We start from the raw sequence: 17,256 nt of genomic DNA, 5'->3' as shown, positions 1-17,256 counted from the left end.
TGTAAAATGATCTAGAAAAGACCATACAGTGATCCTAGAAAACATAAGGAAACACATATTCCCTCCTTCTAATAAAGAAGTGGAAGACCATGGATACAAAATGCTTACTGTCAGACACAATCACTTGTTTTTGCTTAACTGTTTCTCTTTGTTACAAGGAAGGCTCCAGAGAGGAGGGGGTGTTAAAATTCAGTGAAATGACTGACATAAAAACAAGGCAACAATAAAACACTTTTTTAATTGAAAAAATTATATTCTAACTCAATCAATGACCCTCTGACTCTTCCCCTAACGCACACCAGTTTATGAAGTCTAGATATGAGCCACAGTCCCAAGAAGTTCAGCTATGATGTAATAGAAAGAGCACAGAATACGGAAAGAAGAGACCTGGATTCCTGCCACAGTTCTGTAACTTACAACTCGTGTGCCTTTTCAGCAAGTCTCAACTGCTCTGAATCTCCATTTCTTTGTTTAAAATGAAGATTCTACTTCACAGGGTAGTTGAGAGGCTCAAATGACAATTTATGTAAAATACTTTATAAACCATCAAGTGTGTATAGTTCGTTATTAGAGTAATAAACATGACAGGAAGCTATACTAAGCCTTCAAAGACCACAGACACCAATATAAATAATGAATATATGAACAAGGATTGTAGTATGAAATGAACTGAAATATAAAAAGTAGGTGACATTTTCTGGTTGTACTGTATATTTTTCTACTGAACTACCTGCCATTTTATGAGATGTAACTGCAGTTGTTTTGTGCTAACAGATTCTCAGCTCCCAATAAAAAGCATTCCACGGCATGGTTCATATTGCCACATCTATTCAAAAATGAAAGAAATGCCAATAAAAGGCAAAGATTTTTTAAAAAATCTTTGACTAACAACTGTTTTCAAAGAACTCTTTCCTTTAGAAGGGTGTTATAATTTCTTTCCATGGCTCAAGACTACATATTTCACTCTGAGGAAAAACACAAAACAAACATCAGCTGTATAGACCTCACATAAACCTGGTCATGCAAAATACTATGTAAGTAGTTTCTCTTCCACAATTTTCTCTGCAGAACGGAGCGTTAAAGTAAAGGAGATTCAGCTCTAAAAAGACACAGAAAGTCAACTTCAGAAGTCTGAAGACTGATTTTAGTTGCCTTGAGCAATTTAGAATTCCAGCCATCACGCAGCAGTAAACACTACAGATGACTAAATGACCAAGACCTTTTATTCTCTTCACTACAAGTATTGCCAGTCAGTTTTGAGGGTGTATGGTGTGTTCAAGGACTGCACCTCTAGTGTGAGGGCTTGCTGAGCCCTTTTCAGGGCTACTCAATCTACCTTTGGTGTCCATCTGGCATTCAGCTCTTAAAAGTCATATAGTATGCTCAGCAGCCACATCCCAGTAAACTGTCTCAGCAGATGAGCTAAACCAGGTTGAGGGTAACAAACAGGCCACAAATCCATCTGTGAGGTAGGGTGATGTCTACTCAAGCATGTGAAAACTCCCCCCCCGGAATGGTCAGATGAGAACAATTTGTTCAACAGCCCCGCAGGCAGCTGAAGCAGGCACTGAGGAGCACTTAGAGCTTGATCAGATACTGAAGACACCAAGGTCATCCACTGTATCCTAGGCCATTGCCAGTCATCCTGACTTTTGTCTTACCACTAGATTTCGATGACTGAAAGAGTGAGGCTTATGTCTTTCTGCAATTCTGCCTCACTTAAATACAGTTCATTCATGGGTCAAGACATCATCCTGTGATGTCACTGGTCCTCTTCAAAAATGAAAGACATAACAACCAAAACATTTCCAGTCAACATTGAGTACGTATGTGCAGGTTCTAAAAGGTATTTTTGAAAAGCCAATGAAGAATTAAATAAGCAATTATTCCTGTGAACTGCTATGATCTCAAATCAACTATTATCAAATCCTTATCAAATCAAATAAGCAGACATTTTAGAATGCTGTTTCCCTTGTATTACACTCAAATGAACAATTACTTAAACTAAGCACTTGGACCAAATATTCTATTATTGTCCCTATTTAGTGTATTTTAAAGCCTTTCAAATCACTGCTTTTATATTTACTTCTTAAATTATTACACAGATTTATATTCATAGCAGCAACAGCATATTCTTAAAAATGACTTTTTTTTTGTCTTACAAGTATGACATTAAATTTTTTAAGTGGAAAGGGTCTACTTCTACCCTGGTCATATTATGTGGAGACCCTTATTTAGTTCTAGGCACCACATTTTAGGAAGGGTATTATAATGGCTCTCTGTCACATCTCTTCATCAATAGGAGGTACAGAACAAAAATCCGTAACTTGTACCATTGCCATCCAGAAACTAAGATAAAGGAAAACCCTAAAAGTTATTGTATAAACACACTCCTGTATGTCTTTCACATGAAATTATTTCAAATACAAAAAGTTTATATTAGAATAGCTATATATTATATATATGCTATATTAGAATGTAGCATATATTAGAATGCTTTAAGAGAGCTGCTGTTTTTCCTGAGCTGAAGTCTCCAGTCCAAATTCTTAAGAGAGGAACAAATGTATTGATAATGGCTATATGTGGAAAAGCCTACTCCCCCTCCTAAGAATAATAGCTCTATAGATAACAACCATCTGGCCTCTAAGAGTAGAGCCTCCCAACTCAAGACCACTAAGCAACATTTCTAATCCTGAGTCCAGATGCCCTTTTAGCCAATTATGTTAAGAGCCTAATATTATGATTCAGAATGAGGAGCAAAGAAGCAGATAACTGCAAAATATAAGCTTGAGATATAAAAACCTAGAAGCTAGGCCAGCTCATGGACCTGCCCTACATGAGCATCAATGTTCACCTCTACAAAGGCCTATCACAGGCCTAAGTGTAACATCAAAGAAGCTGTATTCCAGCACCCTTCTCTATCATCATAGGACCTGCTTGGTGGTGCTGTATATTTCTCAATTAACCTCCTGGATATCTAAGTCTTGCTCATTGGGCTTTCTTTTTGCTTCTGTGGCAGGCTGGCCAACTCACCACATAGCCACCTATTTAGAAAGTATTTGCTACTAAATGGTGAGAAATGGACAGGAGACATCACCTCTCCTAAAATTAGCCCCTTAAATCCAAAATAGCCATTAATAAGCTGGAAGTATCCTAGAGAAAGCAACTAGGATACTGAAAGACTGCAAGATCATTCCATTAGAAGTTATTGAAGGAGCTGGGGATGCAGCTTTAAACCAATGATCTCACATTTAGCCTAGAAAAGAATAGACTTAGGAAGGACAAGACAGCACTCAGCCAACAAATATTTGTCAAGCCTATGTAGCACTTAACATGATACAAAGAAAAACGAAAGCATTCTTGCCCTCAAAGACCGTAAGGGGGTGGGGATGGGAGAAGAGACATATACATATCTAAGTATATACAAAATAAATACCTGAAATTTTTTTGTGGAGAAGGCATTAGCAACTGAGGATATCAAGAAAAGCTTCGAGACTTGGCCTGAGCCTTAAAGGGAATTAGGGACTCTAAGATTCCCTCAAGACAATTACAAGGCCAGAAAATGAGCCTTAGACTACCAGGTGTGTGAAAGGAAGTGATGGACACAGCTGGAAAGACAGGTTTGAGCCAAAGGTTTGCTCCTAGAAGTCATCATTCCCTGTGACTTCTAGGAGTGCGGTGGTCAGAACTTCCCTTTGGGAAAATCACTTGGGCAGCTTCGGGGTGGGGGGGTGGCATGCAGTGTGCTGGGCTGGAATTCGTTGGAAAAGGAAGAGACATGAGGCCATATTCAAGTATTTTAAGGACTGTTGTGTGAAAGAGAGATTGACCTTGTTCTGCTGGCCCCAGAGAGCTTAACTAGGAGCAGTGAAAACAGGCAGACAGCTTGTTTCTTAATAAAGCTATCTCCCAGTGAAACTAGTTACAGACAGAGGCAGAAGACTCCCACTTCACCAGAAACGATCAAGCAAAAGCTTGATCCATATACTATACACAGATAGGTATGGAGCCGACATTTCATTGGTGTAGGGAACTCCCAGGTGAAAAAACTCCAGCTACCAATGCCAAGTCTGAGTTTTCTGGTATTAGAGGTCCTTGAGGCCCCAAGAGGCTAAACACAGGATTACCAAACATACATGCCAGAAGTAGGACCTATATACAGGTCTTCCTAGCTCCGAGGCTAGCTTTCTGTCCACTATGCCACACAACACTGCAAAATGAACCCTTATGTAATATGAGCTGAACAAAATGGTTTCTGCAGTTTCTTCTAAATCTTAGGCTTTATCTCTTCCAGGTGGACAGGTCTAACCACAATTTAAGCCATCACTAACAAACAAAAAAAAAGTTTAGTAAGATTTTAGATAGAAGAGCCCCCTGGAATCTTTTAGTCCAATCCCCTACATGGAAATAAGGCCCAGAATCAGTCAGTCAAAAAGTATTTATAAGTGTTTACTATGTGCTAGGCACTGTGCCAAGCACTGGATATAAGAAAAGGCAAAAACAGTCTCTGCTGTGAGCTTCTCAAGGAGCTCACAATTCTAATGGGAGAGATAACATGTAAATAATAGGTAATACAAGAGATATACAGAGTAGGTGAAAGATAATATGAGAGGGGAAGGGACTAGCAGTTGGGAGATGAAGAAGGGTAGGGAGGGAGAAAGGGAAGGAAAATGTAGAACCTAAGCTCAGTCTTGAAAGAAGCCAAGAAGGAAATGGTGGTGAAGGAGGACAAAGCATTCCAGTCTAGGGGACAGTCAATGCAAAGGCACAGAGACAAGAGATGGAGAGGGAGAGGAGCAGCAAGTTCAAGTAAGCAAGTGGAAAAAGATCACAAAGTGAAAGAAGCGGAGAAAAGTCTAAGAAGTCTGGAAAGGCAGGAATGGACCAAGTTTTAGAGAGCTTTAAATATCAAAACAAGGAGTCCTGCAGCTCACATGGTCATAGATAACCTCTAAAAACAAAATCACCTCAGCAGCTTATGTGGGAAATGGATTGAGTGAAAAAACCTGAAGACGACCAGTTAGAAGGCTGCTGCAACAACCCAAACCAGAAGTAATGAAGGTGTGGACTAGAATGATGGCTGTGTGAATGGAGGATATGGTACACAAGAGAGATGTTGTGAAAATAGAAGTAAGACCTGACAACAGACTGAATTGTGTGGGTTAAGTCAGAGTAAGGAATTGAAGATGAAACTGAAGTTACTGTCCTGTGACTTCAAGGATGGTACACTTTCAATTGTAATAGGTTACTAAGGAATATGGGAAGGTTTGAAGGGAAATGTGAGTTCCATTTTGGACATATTGAGTTTGAGACACTTTTTCACCATCCAGTTCAAAATATCCAAGAAAAACTAGGGGTAGACATATCTGAGAATCATCTGCATGGAAAGATAACTGAATCCATGAGAACTGAGATCACAAAGTGAGATAGTATAAAGTGAAGAGAAGAAGACCTAGGATAAAGCCCTGGAGGACCCTCAGGGTGAGAGTAACATGGATGAAGAGACAGCAAAAGAAGACTGAGAAGTCAGACTGGTAGGAGGAGAATCAGGAGAAAGCAGTGTCATGAAAACCTAAAGAAGAACAAGTATCCAGGAGAATGCAATAAACAATGGTACATGCTGTAGAGAGGTCAAGAAGAACTGGTAAAAGGCCTTTAGATTTTACAATTAAAATATCACCATTAACTTTGAAGGAGGACAGTTTCAACTGAATGAGGTGAACAGCCAGACTGCAGAGGAATTGGAAGAGAATAAGAGGTGAATCCGTGGAAGCTGCTAGGGAGCAAAGGATTTCAGATTATAGGATAATGCGGACTTGAATGAGCTCACCAAGAGATCAAGAAAGGGAAGGGAGAAGAATGTAGCCAGTATGGGCATGACAGCTTGGGAAAGAACTAAGATATGAAAGGACTGGAAATCAGGATGAGAATGAAGAAGGTTAAGGGTTACAAGGCTTAAGGAAAGATTAAGGATTAATAAATAAGCATTTATTAAGCACTTACTATGTGCAAAGCATTGTGTAAAACACTGGTCATACAAATAGTAAAGATAGTCCTTACTCTCAAGGAGTTCACATTCAAATGGAAGAGACAACACATATGAAGGTTTTAACACCAAGTCAGATGGAAAGAACTCATGGTCTTTAGTCTATGGCTAAAAAGCTGGTAATGCACCTTCTTTAATGTCAGTTCCATGGATCAAATATACCCATCTCTGCTTTGAACCACTGGCCAATGCCAAAGGCTCTGGTCGTGAGAACTTTCTTTTCCAGTCTCCAGTGACTGTGGCTGTTAAACAGCCAGGGGCTGCAGTCCCTTCAGATGTGGCTGCCAGGTTGCATCTCCTGTTGTTTGTTTCCCAGATAAAAGCTGGTGGGGCTGGGCTAGAAGCAGGTCTAGTGGTTTGTGGGGGAAGAGGAGGGAGACAGTGCTCTGTCCCAGGTTCTTGAGCTCAGCATCCTGAGCTATCTCCATTGTCCAAAGCAGGCTGCTGCTTCTACATATAAGTGGATCACACTCGAATCAATCCCAAACTAACTAATCATGTCAGAAACATAAGATGACACTTTTTGGTAGCAGAAATGTATTATACACACAAGAAGCCACTAATTCAGAATATTGATACTCATTCTCATTTCTTCCACTAATGAGTATATTCTGCAAACTTGAGTGTAAGTTGCCCTTGAGAAGCACTAGGGACAGTGGATGGAATGCTGGATTTATATGCCAGAAAACCGGGGATTCAAATCCTTCTTCTGCCATTTAGCATCTATGTGAGCATAAAAATATTGGTTGCTATCTCTGAATCTCAGTTTCCTCATTTGTAAAATGAGAATATTATTACTTACAGTATCTACTTCACAGGGTTGTTGTAAAAATCAGATGAGGATAGCAAATAAACCTACACCCATACAATTAAAGATGAGGTGCTAGATTTCTAAGTGGATACTGAAATCAATCCCAGGTCAGCTAACTAGATTTACTGGTAAAATTCAGAACCTTTATGAAATTTTACTATCAAGATTCAAGTGCAACAGTCTTACATAATTTTTGCTTCTGAAACCTAGTAATTTTAGTTCAGATCACAGAAATGAGTTCTAGACTAATTTCATGTTATTCTGTGTATTTAGAAAGCAGCTGTACACAAAGTAAGCTAAGTATTTTTAAAACAAACCTGAAATCCATTAGATGTATGTAAACAATCCTTACTAAAAACTCTGATATTCCATCTCCTTAATGGGAGTATAAATTTTGAGAGCTAGAACATAAATTGTACTTTACAAATTATGTTACTACCATTTAATTTATAAGTCAGTCTTGCAAATAGCTACCTGCTCAGGATAAAGAGTTAAGAAAGCTGCCCTTACTGCCTATTTTCAGAGAAGAAAGAAGTCATTTAAAAAGAATATGATGGGGGCAGCTAGATGGTACAGTGGATAGAACTCCGGCCCTGGATTCAGGAAGACCTGAGTTCAAATCGGACCTCAGACCCTTGACACTTACTAGTTGTGATCTTGGGCAAGTCACTTTACCCCACTGCCTTGCCAAAAAAAACAAAAAACAAAGAACAAAGATAATATGATGATAAAATTCAAAGGACTAAACAATTTGACTTGATTCCTTTCCATCCTTGTTCCCTGCCGTTACTCCTATTTTCTACTCTTTATTCTACATTTCTAACTTCTCCACCTTCTGTTTCACCTATTCATTCATTCAATAAATATTTATTAGATGTCCACTATGTGCTACACACTGTGCTAAGCACTGGGGACACAAAAAGAGGCAAAAGACAGTCCCTGCCCTCAAGAAACTTACAATTTAAAGGGGAAACAACATGCAAACAAATACATACAAAGCAAGCTACCTACAGGTTAAATAGGAAATAATATTTAAAAGGAAGGCATTAGAATTAAGAGGGGTTAGGAAAGGCTTACTGTAGGAGGTGAGATTTAAGTTGGAACTTAAAGGAAATAAGAGAGGGCAGTAGTCAAAGGAAAGGACAGAGAGCATTCCAAGCATGGAGACAGCCAGAGAAAATGCCCAGAGCTTAAGAGAGAGTATTTTGTTCTCGGAACAGCCCAATAGGCCACTGTCACTGCTTCGAAGAGTATGTCTTGGGGAGTAAGGTGTAAGAAGACTGAAAAGGTAGGAGGGGGCTTGGTTAGGAAGGGCTTTGAATGCCAAACACAGCATTTTGTTTTTGTTCCTAGAGGCAACAGGCAGCCACTGGATGGGGGGAGGGGAGGAACTTGGTAAGGAAGACCACGACAGATGTGCTAGGAAAATGATTTTTGTGGCTGAATAGAAAATGGAGTGGAAAAGAAAAAAGACTTGCAGCAGGCAGACCTACCAGCTAGCTATTGCAATAATCCAGGTGACAGAGTCTACACTAGAATGTAGCAGTGCCAGAGGAGTGAAGGAGGCATATTGGAGAGAGGTTGTAAAGGTGAAATCTACAGGCCTCAGCAACAGATTGGGGAGTGGAGGTGAAGGGAATGGAGAGATAAAGAGGAGTCCAGGATGACTCCTAGGTCTGTGAGTCTGAGGAACTGGGAAGGTGGTGTTGCCCTCCACCGTATTAGTGAAGGTCCAAATTCACCACAGGATTAGAATTTGCCTGCACAAATTCAAATTCAATTTCTAAGCACCTAGATGTTATGAACACAGGTAAGGTAGGGAAGACTGAATTAAATGTAAGTTTACCTCTCCTATACAAGATCAGAGCAGACATTCTAATTTTACATGCTTCCTTAAAATTTAAGTTAAATGGAATCTGCATTTTATAACAAAAGAAACCCTAGACTAAATCTGAAAAAGCTAAAAGTGAAAAATCAGATATATTATTCTACTCACAGAAATTCAAGAAAATAAATCAATGCTGTCTACCAGCACTTACTTTCACCTCCATCCTCATCCAGTCTCATTCTTCCTCTCTGGATTGACTAAACCTTATCAATCAAGTGGGAAAAGAGGTTGTACTTAAAAAGTAAAATTTTCTAGTTTCTGAAACCTCTTCCTCCTCAGGAATATGCTGGCAGTCCAAAACATTAACTGGAAAGGATCTAGCCCAGTACCTAACACAAAGGTGCTTAATAAATGCTTTTTCATCATATTGCTTAGTCTAAGAATGCAATATCACAACAACCCATGACACAGAGAAGAAACTAAATTTATAGCAATTAAATTTCTTTTTTACATCCTAAATCTGGGGCTTTGGATCCCGAAGATCAAACGACTTTGTATTTCTTTCCTTTTCTCTAACTTTTCTCTTCTTTTCTTTCTTCTGAGTCTTAAATATTGCTCTCACCCAAAGAAATGGAAGAAAAGAATGTTATCATAAAGAGTTATATGCTACTGTATTCCTAAGGTAGAAAAGAGGCTTCAGAAATTGGGAATTCATTAGCACAACCCATGGTCCCACTTGTTGACAGGATACAACTAAACAAAATGAGAGATGAAACCAGTATAGAAGGCTGATTGATTCAGAGAGGGAAAACTGGTCAACAATTCTATGCTCTTGTACTTTTTTTAATCCCAGCTGAATCTATCTCAGTTTGCCTGAAAGGAGGATGTACTCATACACACTCCAAAGTCGGATGCAAGGTGGGGTGGGAAATAAAGAATTTAACTTTAGTGGCTAAGCAGGAACTGACAACAGGAAAAGAGAAAACCTCTGGAAGATGATTAGGGTTCAGATGCAAAAAGACATTGTCTGCCCCTTTAAATTTTACTATTTTACCACCAAATATGGTGGCCTTCTAGACCCAGATCTCCAGAGACCAAGCTCCCTGCCCATCCTGATGTAGTTAATCCACTAAATTTTGGATCTGTGCCCTGGGGGAGTGCTATCTTGATTAGTGGGTGAGTGAATGAAAACTCTAACCCACCGTATCTAGTTGGCCCCAGGTCATCTACTAGGAGCCATCCTACCATCAGTTCTATCTCCAATGGACCTATTCCAACACTCCTCTCCTCCTACCTCCCCCACCCCACTTACTCTGGAAACAGTGACCAATGCAGCTACCACTGCTACCAGAAAAACTGAGATAATCAATTGCCAGGTGGCTGCACTAAGAATCATGGTGACTTCCGCCAGAACAAAACTCTCATTCCTGGTCCCCAGTTCCCTACGGCCTTAATTCCCAACCCCAATCCCAATTAGAATTTAAGCTTCTAGACGGCCAGTAAGGTAACTTCTGTATTTGTATTTCCAAGATCTACCACAGTGGCTGCCACATAGCAGGTGCTTAACTGCCTTTTCATTCCTACTGCTTGGTCTGATGCTTTTAAAGAAATGGGACCTTGAATTCCAAGAGCATTCAACTAGTTAGCCATTTTCTAGTTACTTTTAAATGCTATCTTAGCCCAAGAGGTATCAGACACATGGAAATATTTTGAAAAATGTCTTAAACTACGTTAAAAAAAAAAACATAATGGAGCCTCTTAAAAAACCTTCAAAATAAGCTCCCTTGGTTTGAGTCCTAGTTCCAACACTTACTGATGTAGACAGCTGTGTAAACCTCAACATACCAATTCCTCTCTACACTTGAGTTTCCTCATCTGTAAAACTGGAATTTGTAACACTTCTATTCCCTATTTCTATGACCTCAGGGCTGCTAAACTCCCTCCACCAATGCAGATACACGTACAATGACTCCGTCCTTTGTAGTCTCAGCCAAAGTCCTGCCTTCTGCAAGAAAACTTTCCCAGACCTCCTTAATCTTAGTGCATGCCTTCTGAGACTGTTTCTAATTTATCCTGCATGTAGCTTGTCTGTACACAGTTGTTTTCAGGTTGTCTCCACCATAAGACTGAGTTCCTTGAGAGATGTAGTGAGGTTTGCCTTTCTTTATATCCCCATCTTATGTGACTAGCACACAGTAGGCCCTTAAAAAATGCTTGTTGACTTAGAAAGTTCATTGCCTGAGGCATGAAGAGGTTAACTGACATGCCATGGGTCGTACAAGTACTAAGCCTCAGAAGCAGGGCTTAAAACACAGGTATTCTCAACTCCAAGGCCCTTCACTACTGAATTCAACTAAACAGAATTCCAAAAATAGATGTAAATGTTCTAACCTTGGAAGCAGAGTTGTTTTCACCACTAATATATTTTCATTGAAAAGGGTAGCGTCTCTTTACTAGGTAGTACTCTTTACTTTTTTTTTCCTCTCAGCCCCAAACATTGCATTCCACAGAAGGCCAAAAAATATACTCTGCAATACATTTATTTTTAAATATTACATATTGTTTTGGTCATACTCTGAAACTTAAGTTTAAAAGTACAAAAGCACATTTAATAAAATACATTTCTAGGGTGATTAAGGTTTTCTTTTGACACTTACCAAAAAAGACTTCTAATGATAACTTCCACATAGCACCTCACCTTTGAGCAACACAGCCAAGAAACCATAAAGTTTCTTTTTAAAAAACTTATAAGCAGCCAAAATATACACCTAAGTTCATGCACTTAATTCATTCAATAAACCTAATGAGAGTCTAACAGGTGTGCAGAAAACTCTATTAAGCTTTAGAGCAGGTTAAGCAAAAAAAATTTAGACAAGGCACAGCTACAACTCAATCTCATAAATACAAAGCCCTCTTGGGCCCCTTCACTAAGCTCTTATGAGTCAACAAGCAATGTCCTAGGTGCTGAGGATACAAAAACTATGAACTAACAACTATTCCAGAAGGCAAATACACATGGATATACAGAAAACAGACAATGAGGGCAGGCACTTGGGGAAGAACACGTAATCAGTAAAGATTTCACGTAGAAGGTGGTGTCTGCGCTAAACCTTGAAGGAAGTTAGGAATTATAATGAGGAACAAGTATGAAGGACAGGAACAGGTAAGAAGGAAGTTAATTCCAGTCAAGAGATTACAAATACAAAGGCACGGAGAAAGACGGAGCGTGGTGTGTGAGGTACAGTTATTATTTTAGTCTTGTTCTGGGGCAGCTAGGTGGCTCAGTGGATGTAGTGCCAGTCCAGGAAACAGGAGGACCTGAGTTCCAATCCAGCCTGAGGCATTTACTAGTTGTGTGACCCTGGTCAAGTCACTTAACCCTGTTTGCCTCAGTTTCCTCATCTGTAAAATGAGCTGGAGCAGGAAATGGCAAACCACTCCAGTATCTGACAAGAAAACCCCAAATGGGGTCACAGAGAGTTGGGCATGATGTGAAACAATTCAACAAGTCTTGCTTATATACTACTTTATATAGGTTCCAATAACCTCGATTAACTGGTTTCAAATCCTTAAGTAAGCAAAACCTGAAAAATGATAGATACTGCTCTATGCATACTGAAAACTGATAAGCAGAAAGGAAGAGATAAGGAAATAAGCAGTTACTACTTACGTGTGCCTACTGTGTGCCAAGTACTGTGCTAAATAACTTTTTACAAATATTACTTCATTTTATCCTCCTAAACAACCCTTCCAGGTAGGTGTTATCTCCATTTTAAAGTTGAGGAAACTGAGGCAGACCGAGGTTAAGTGACTTGTTTTCAGTCCCATAACTAGTAAATGTCTAAGGGCACATCCGAACTCAGATCTTCCTGACATCAAGGTCAGGGCTCTTATCTATTGCACCACCAAAAATGCCTCAAAAAAAAAAAAGCCATAAACCCTAGCTCAAGATGCTCCATTGACTCCCTTTTACTTCTAGGATAAAATTTAAGGGCATTTAAAACCCTTCAGAATAGCTCTGGTCTATCTTTCCAGGCTATTGTTCATTTATTCACTACCTTCCTGCCCAACTGGCTGGCTTACTCTACTGTACCTTGTGTCCTCCATACCTCCCTCCTCACATGGGCCTCTTAGAATCCACAATTCCTTCGAGGCTTAGCTCAATTGTCACCTCCAACAAGAGGCACATCCTGATAATCCTACTTGCTAGTACCTTTCCAGCCCCCCAAAATAACTGTATATATTTTTAACTACTTAAATGAGTTCACAATGCCTCCCTCCAATACGTAGTATGTTCCTTGGATTCACTTTTGTCTCCCTAAGACTTCATACAGTGCCTAGCACAGGTAAGCTTTGCTTACTGAATGAATGCAGACAGAATTTTAAAAGCATAGTAATAAGAGGTGACTTACTGTAAAGGCACACCATCAGATATTTTTCTTTTTCTTCTTTCATAACTGGCAATGAATTAACAACATACACTTCTAATTCACAGAGATCTATGACTTCATCTCTGTGAGTGTTCCCTCCTATGTAGATCACAGCCCTTCTTTGAATTAGCCAACTCTTCATGCATTGCTACAGCTTGGGAAAAAAACAAAGTTTTACCTAGGAGCCAACTTTCTAGCTATTCCCAAGACTCACCTAGCCTAGTTCTCCGATGACAACTAGCCACAAACTGGAAACTTTTCAGGTTTGGTAGGTCTGCTGGCACACCCTCCAAAAATCTACTTTCACATACTTTCATGCCAGACTGAAGCATCAAAGCAGGAATTCAGGGAAGGCCAATTTAACGTCAGCAGGTAGTTAGGAAGTTAAATTATCTTAAGGTGGGAAGATTTCTAACACCTTAAGATTTATATAAAGAAATTATTTTAAATAACTAGTATTAAAAATAAAAGCTTAGTACTTTAATATTTAGGATGACCCATTTTCTGAAGGTCTTAAATAATCTCGGTAAATGACATTACTCCTAAAGATTCTTACACTCTAGTATACCTTAGCAAATACTGTATAAGCTTTCCTAATGCCAGGAATAACACTAATCATAGCTAATTGCTCAAAATAATAGATAATAGCTAAAAATTCTTAACATTCCAGTATACCTTAGGAAAGGGAAGTCTTCCTAATGCTGGGAATAAGAATAATAGCAGCTAGTAGCTAAAAATAATAGCTAATAGCTAAAAATGTTTACATTCTAGTATGCTTTGGTTAAAAAAAAAAGTTTTCCCAATGCATGGAATAATACTGGGCGTATCAGTTACAATCTGTCTCACGTATTTTTGTTGGCAGGCATTTTAATTAAGTATTCTCTTTTTTTTTTTTGTTAAACAATCAGGGGAAACGTTTAATTTCTCTAGCAACACGTACAGGGCTAAATGGGGTCATTTTTTACAATAAGGGGGAAAAGAATTCAATCTCAGTAACAAGTCCAGGGCTGTTTGGAATTTCCACCAACTTCTAATACAAATTGAAGTCAAATTGCTACATAAAGTCAAAGGAAGTTTCAAACAGACACAGCAGGACAAACAGGAGAAAGTTATCCGCCAACGCGAGTGGTTTGTAGCGATCTCGGCTTCGCTCGGGTCCCGGGAAATTCATTGTTGCAAAGGAGCCGGGGAACTTTGGGTGACAGCGGGAGTTTTCGGCGTCCATGCCCTGGCCGCCACCCCGACAGGCCAGATGCTTTCTCCTAAAAATAGGGGCGTCAGTAGCCGAAGCGATACCTAACACTCGGCCGCCCCCGCCCGCGGGCTCTGGAGGAGGAGGAGGAAGGTGAGCGCAGGCAGGAGCCGGCCGTGGCCATGCACCCGACGCGCTTACGTTCGTGCCGCGGAGCCAGGGGGCTCGTCCCTGCCCGTGCCGACGGCGCCCCCTCCCCACCCCTGCCCCCCACCCCGGCAGGCACGCGCGGGCGGAGTCCGACGGGTAGGCTTGAACTTCCCCCCGCGGGAAGCCCCGAAGTGGGGATTCTGGAGGAGGGGCCTCCGAGCCCGGCCCCGGCTCCCGGGGGGTTGTCCGCTTGCCCCCTTTCCTGGGGCGCGTCCACGCACGCAAAGCGGCCCCCCGCAGCGCCCCGCTCCGAGGTGGGAACGGCCAAGGACAGCCCCCTCCTCGTCCCCCCCCCTCGGGGCAGCAGGCCGCCCTACGCGCGCGCGCGCGCGCCCGTTCCCCTCGCTCCGGCAGCGGCCTAGGCGCGGGCGAGCGGGCAGGCGGGCGGGAGGGCACGGCCGCGGGGAGCCCCAGAGGACGAGGACCCGGCGCGGCGCGGCGCGGCGCGGCCCCTACCTAGCGAGGACCGGGACGAGACGTGGTTGTCCTGGACCGCCGGGTCTCCGCTCCTCGGCCGCCCCCGCCGCCGCCGCCGCAGCTCCTGGGGCGGGCGCTGCTGCTGCTGCCTCCGCGCTGCCGCGTCCCCCTCCGCCATCTTGTACCGATTTAAAATTAACTCCCCGCTGACGTCAAACGCCGCTGCCGCTTTATCAACCTCCCGGGAACCGGAGGGGGCGGGCGGCGGGTCCTAGCGCCGCCCGCGCCTCGCCCCGCCCCTCGCGTCCTCCGCCCCCCGCCCGCCGCGGGCTCGCACCCGCACCCGCACCCGCACCCGCACCCGCACCCGTCTCCGGCCGCCCCGCCTCGCGGTCATCCCTACGCAGGGTGGGCCGCGGGGATGCGGCTCGGCGACCTGCGCCTTCCCTCCGGGGCTCGGGCGCCGGCCAATGGCGGCCGGGTCCCCCGGCCACGTGAGCTCAAGGACGCGGGCGCACTTTGTAAACAAATGTCAGTCTGCTGCTGCGGAGCTGCCCAGCCTGAGGGACGCAAGCTCGAGCGTGTGCCGAGCCGGTCGTTAAATTCCCAGCGGGAGCTTTTACTTCTCCGAAATCCGGCGAGCTTGACGGATCTAGGCTTTGTTTGTCCATTCGTCGATTGTCTAGACTATTTTAAAAATGGTGAAGGAAAACGTTAATAATGCATGTTAAACTTAAGTGTGTCGTGGATGCGTTTTTTACCCGGAAAGCAGGTGGTTAAACACTTACCAGCACACTCCTGGATGGAAGCCTCTTTCCTTGCCCTGTGCCTCCCCCACCCCGACCCGAGTTTCTTTGTGGAAAGATTGAGGGACTTGGCATCAGGATACCAGCATTGGTTCTGATGACACTAGCTTGGAAACCATGACAAGTTACATCAGTTTTAGCATCTGTAAAATGGGGGTGATAATGCTTATGTCACCTGCCCCTAACACGTTGGAGAAAGAGCATCAAAAAGGTCCATTTTTACCCTTGTATCCTCAATGCTAAGTAAAATGCCTGGCACGTGATAGCTTTAATTAAATTCATCTTGACTTATCTTTTGGACATGATTATTATCGTATTATAATAGCTACCACTTATATAACACCTACTATGTGCCAGTCTCTTTATAATTATTTCATTTGATCCTCACAACAACCCCGGGGAGGCAAGTGCTGTTATTATTCCCATTTTACAGATGGAGAAATTGAGGTAAACAGAGAAGAAGTCACTTGCCCAGGCTCACACAGTTAGTGTCTCAGGCTGGGTTTGACTCCAGGCCCAACGCTCTATCCACTGTGCCAACCTATCTCTTCTTCAATCTGGTTTATTCATTTTATCTTCCCTCAAGTCTGCTAAAATTCCACCTTCTACAAGAAAGTTTCCTGAGTCCCCTTAATTTTACTAATTTTAAATTTACAACCAACCCTCTTGATTTTAATGTTTTCCCTCTGTTGATTATCTCCAATATATCTTGTAAATAGCATTTTTCTACGTAGTTATGTACATGTTGCCTCCTGCATCAGACTTTGAGCTCCATGAGACCAGGAAAATTGTCTTTTTCCTTTCTTTATATCCCAGTAGATCAGCACAGTGCCCTGCATATAGTAGGTGCTTAATAAATGCTTGTTGACTGACTGATTCATGCCTTTCACCTTAAGGTGATTCTTCACTTCTTACTTTCACCTTCCCTCCCTCTGTTCTTCCCTTCCTTCACTCCCTCTCCCATCTTCTTTCCATTCTTCCTTCTCTCCCTCCTTCCTTTACTTTTTTTCCTCCTTCCCTCCTTCCACTCTGCCTGTCCTCAGTCATCTGTCATTGATGACACTCACACTATTTCCTTTATATTCCCTTGCAGCAACATTTTTCATCACCCTCTGGCATTTTCTGCACTTGCTGTTTCCCTCCCCAGACCCCCACCCCAGCTTTCCATCACCTTCTACTCACCAGCTCCCATTCTTGGGCATGCCAAGACAGCAAGAAGGTGACTGCTCCTTTCTTGTGAATCCTAGGAGTCTTTGGGTGGAGCAGCCTCCTCTAGATTCAGACCAGTCCTCCTTTCTTAGGGAAGAGTGTGCATGTTGACCTTAATGTGAGGGACTTCTGTGTCCTTTTCCCATTTTTTGAAATTCAATCACAATTCTTCCAGGTTTTGCCACATTAGTAATTAAACTAGAATTCTCATTCCAAGGGCAGGGTTCCCCACCCTCTATTAACAAAAACACCACCAGTGTTCCCATATAGTCCTTTCATTCATATGGGTTCAAAATCCAAGTGGTTT

The 17,256-nt window shown here is 42.1% G+C and overlaps 1 protein-coding gene across 3 annotated transcripts in view; it reads right to left on the bottom strand.

Annotated features, from left to right (window-relative positions):
- Positions 1 to 16,947, bottom strand: part of ATL2 (atlastin GTPase 2) — a 79,102-nt gene extending 62,155 nt beyond the window's left edge. For 2 of the 3 annotated variants that reach the window (XM_027865137.1, XM_027865139.1), the window contains exon 1: positions 14,974 to 15,127. In XM_027865137.1, the coding sequence (XP_027720938.1) occupies positions 14,974 to 15,112 (139 nt within the window). In that variant the 5' untranslated portion in view covers positions 15,113 to 15,127. Of the gene's footprint in view, positions 1 to 14,973; positions 15,128 to 16,922 lie in introns of those variants that run through there. The other variant, XM_027865138.1, reaches the window with a different exon arrangement.
- Positions 16,948 to 17,256: the final 309 nt, after the last annotated feature.

The sequence above is a fragment of the Vombatus ursinus genome, unplaced genomic scaffold (genome assembly GCF_900497805.2).
Source record: "Vombatus ursinus unplaced genomic scaffold, bare-nosed wombat genome assembly UNPS02014778.1, whole genome shotgun sequence".
In the NCBI taxonomy this organism is placed as follows: domain Eukaryota; kingdom Metazoa; phylum Chordata; class Mammalia; order Diprotodontia; family Vombatidae; genus Vombatus; species Vombatus ursinus.
Note: the sequence above shows the minus strand (reverse complement) of the source record. Positions and strands in the feature narration are given on the sequence as shown.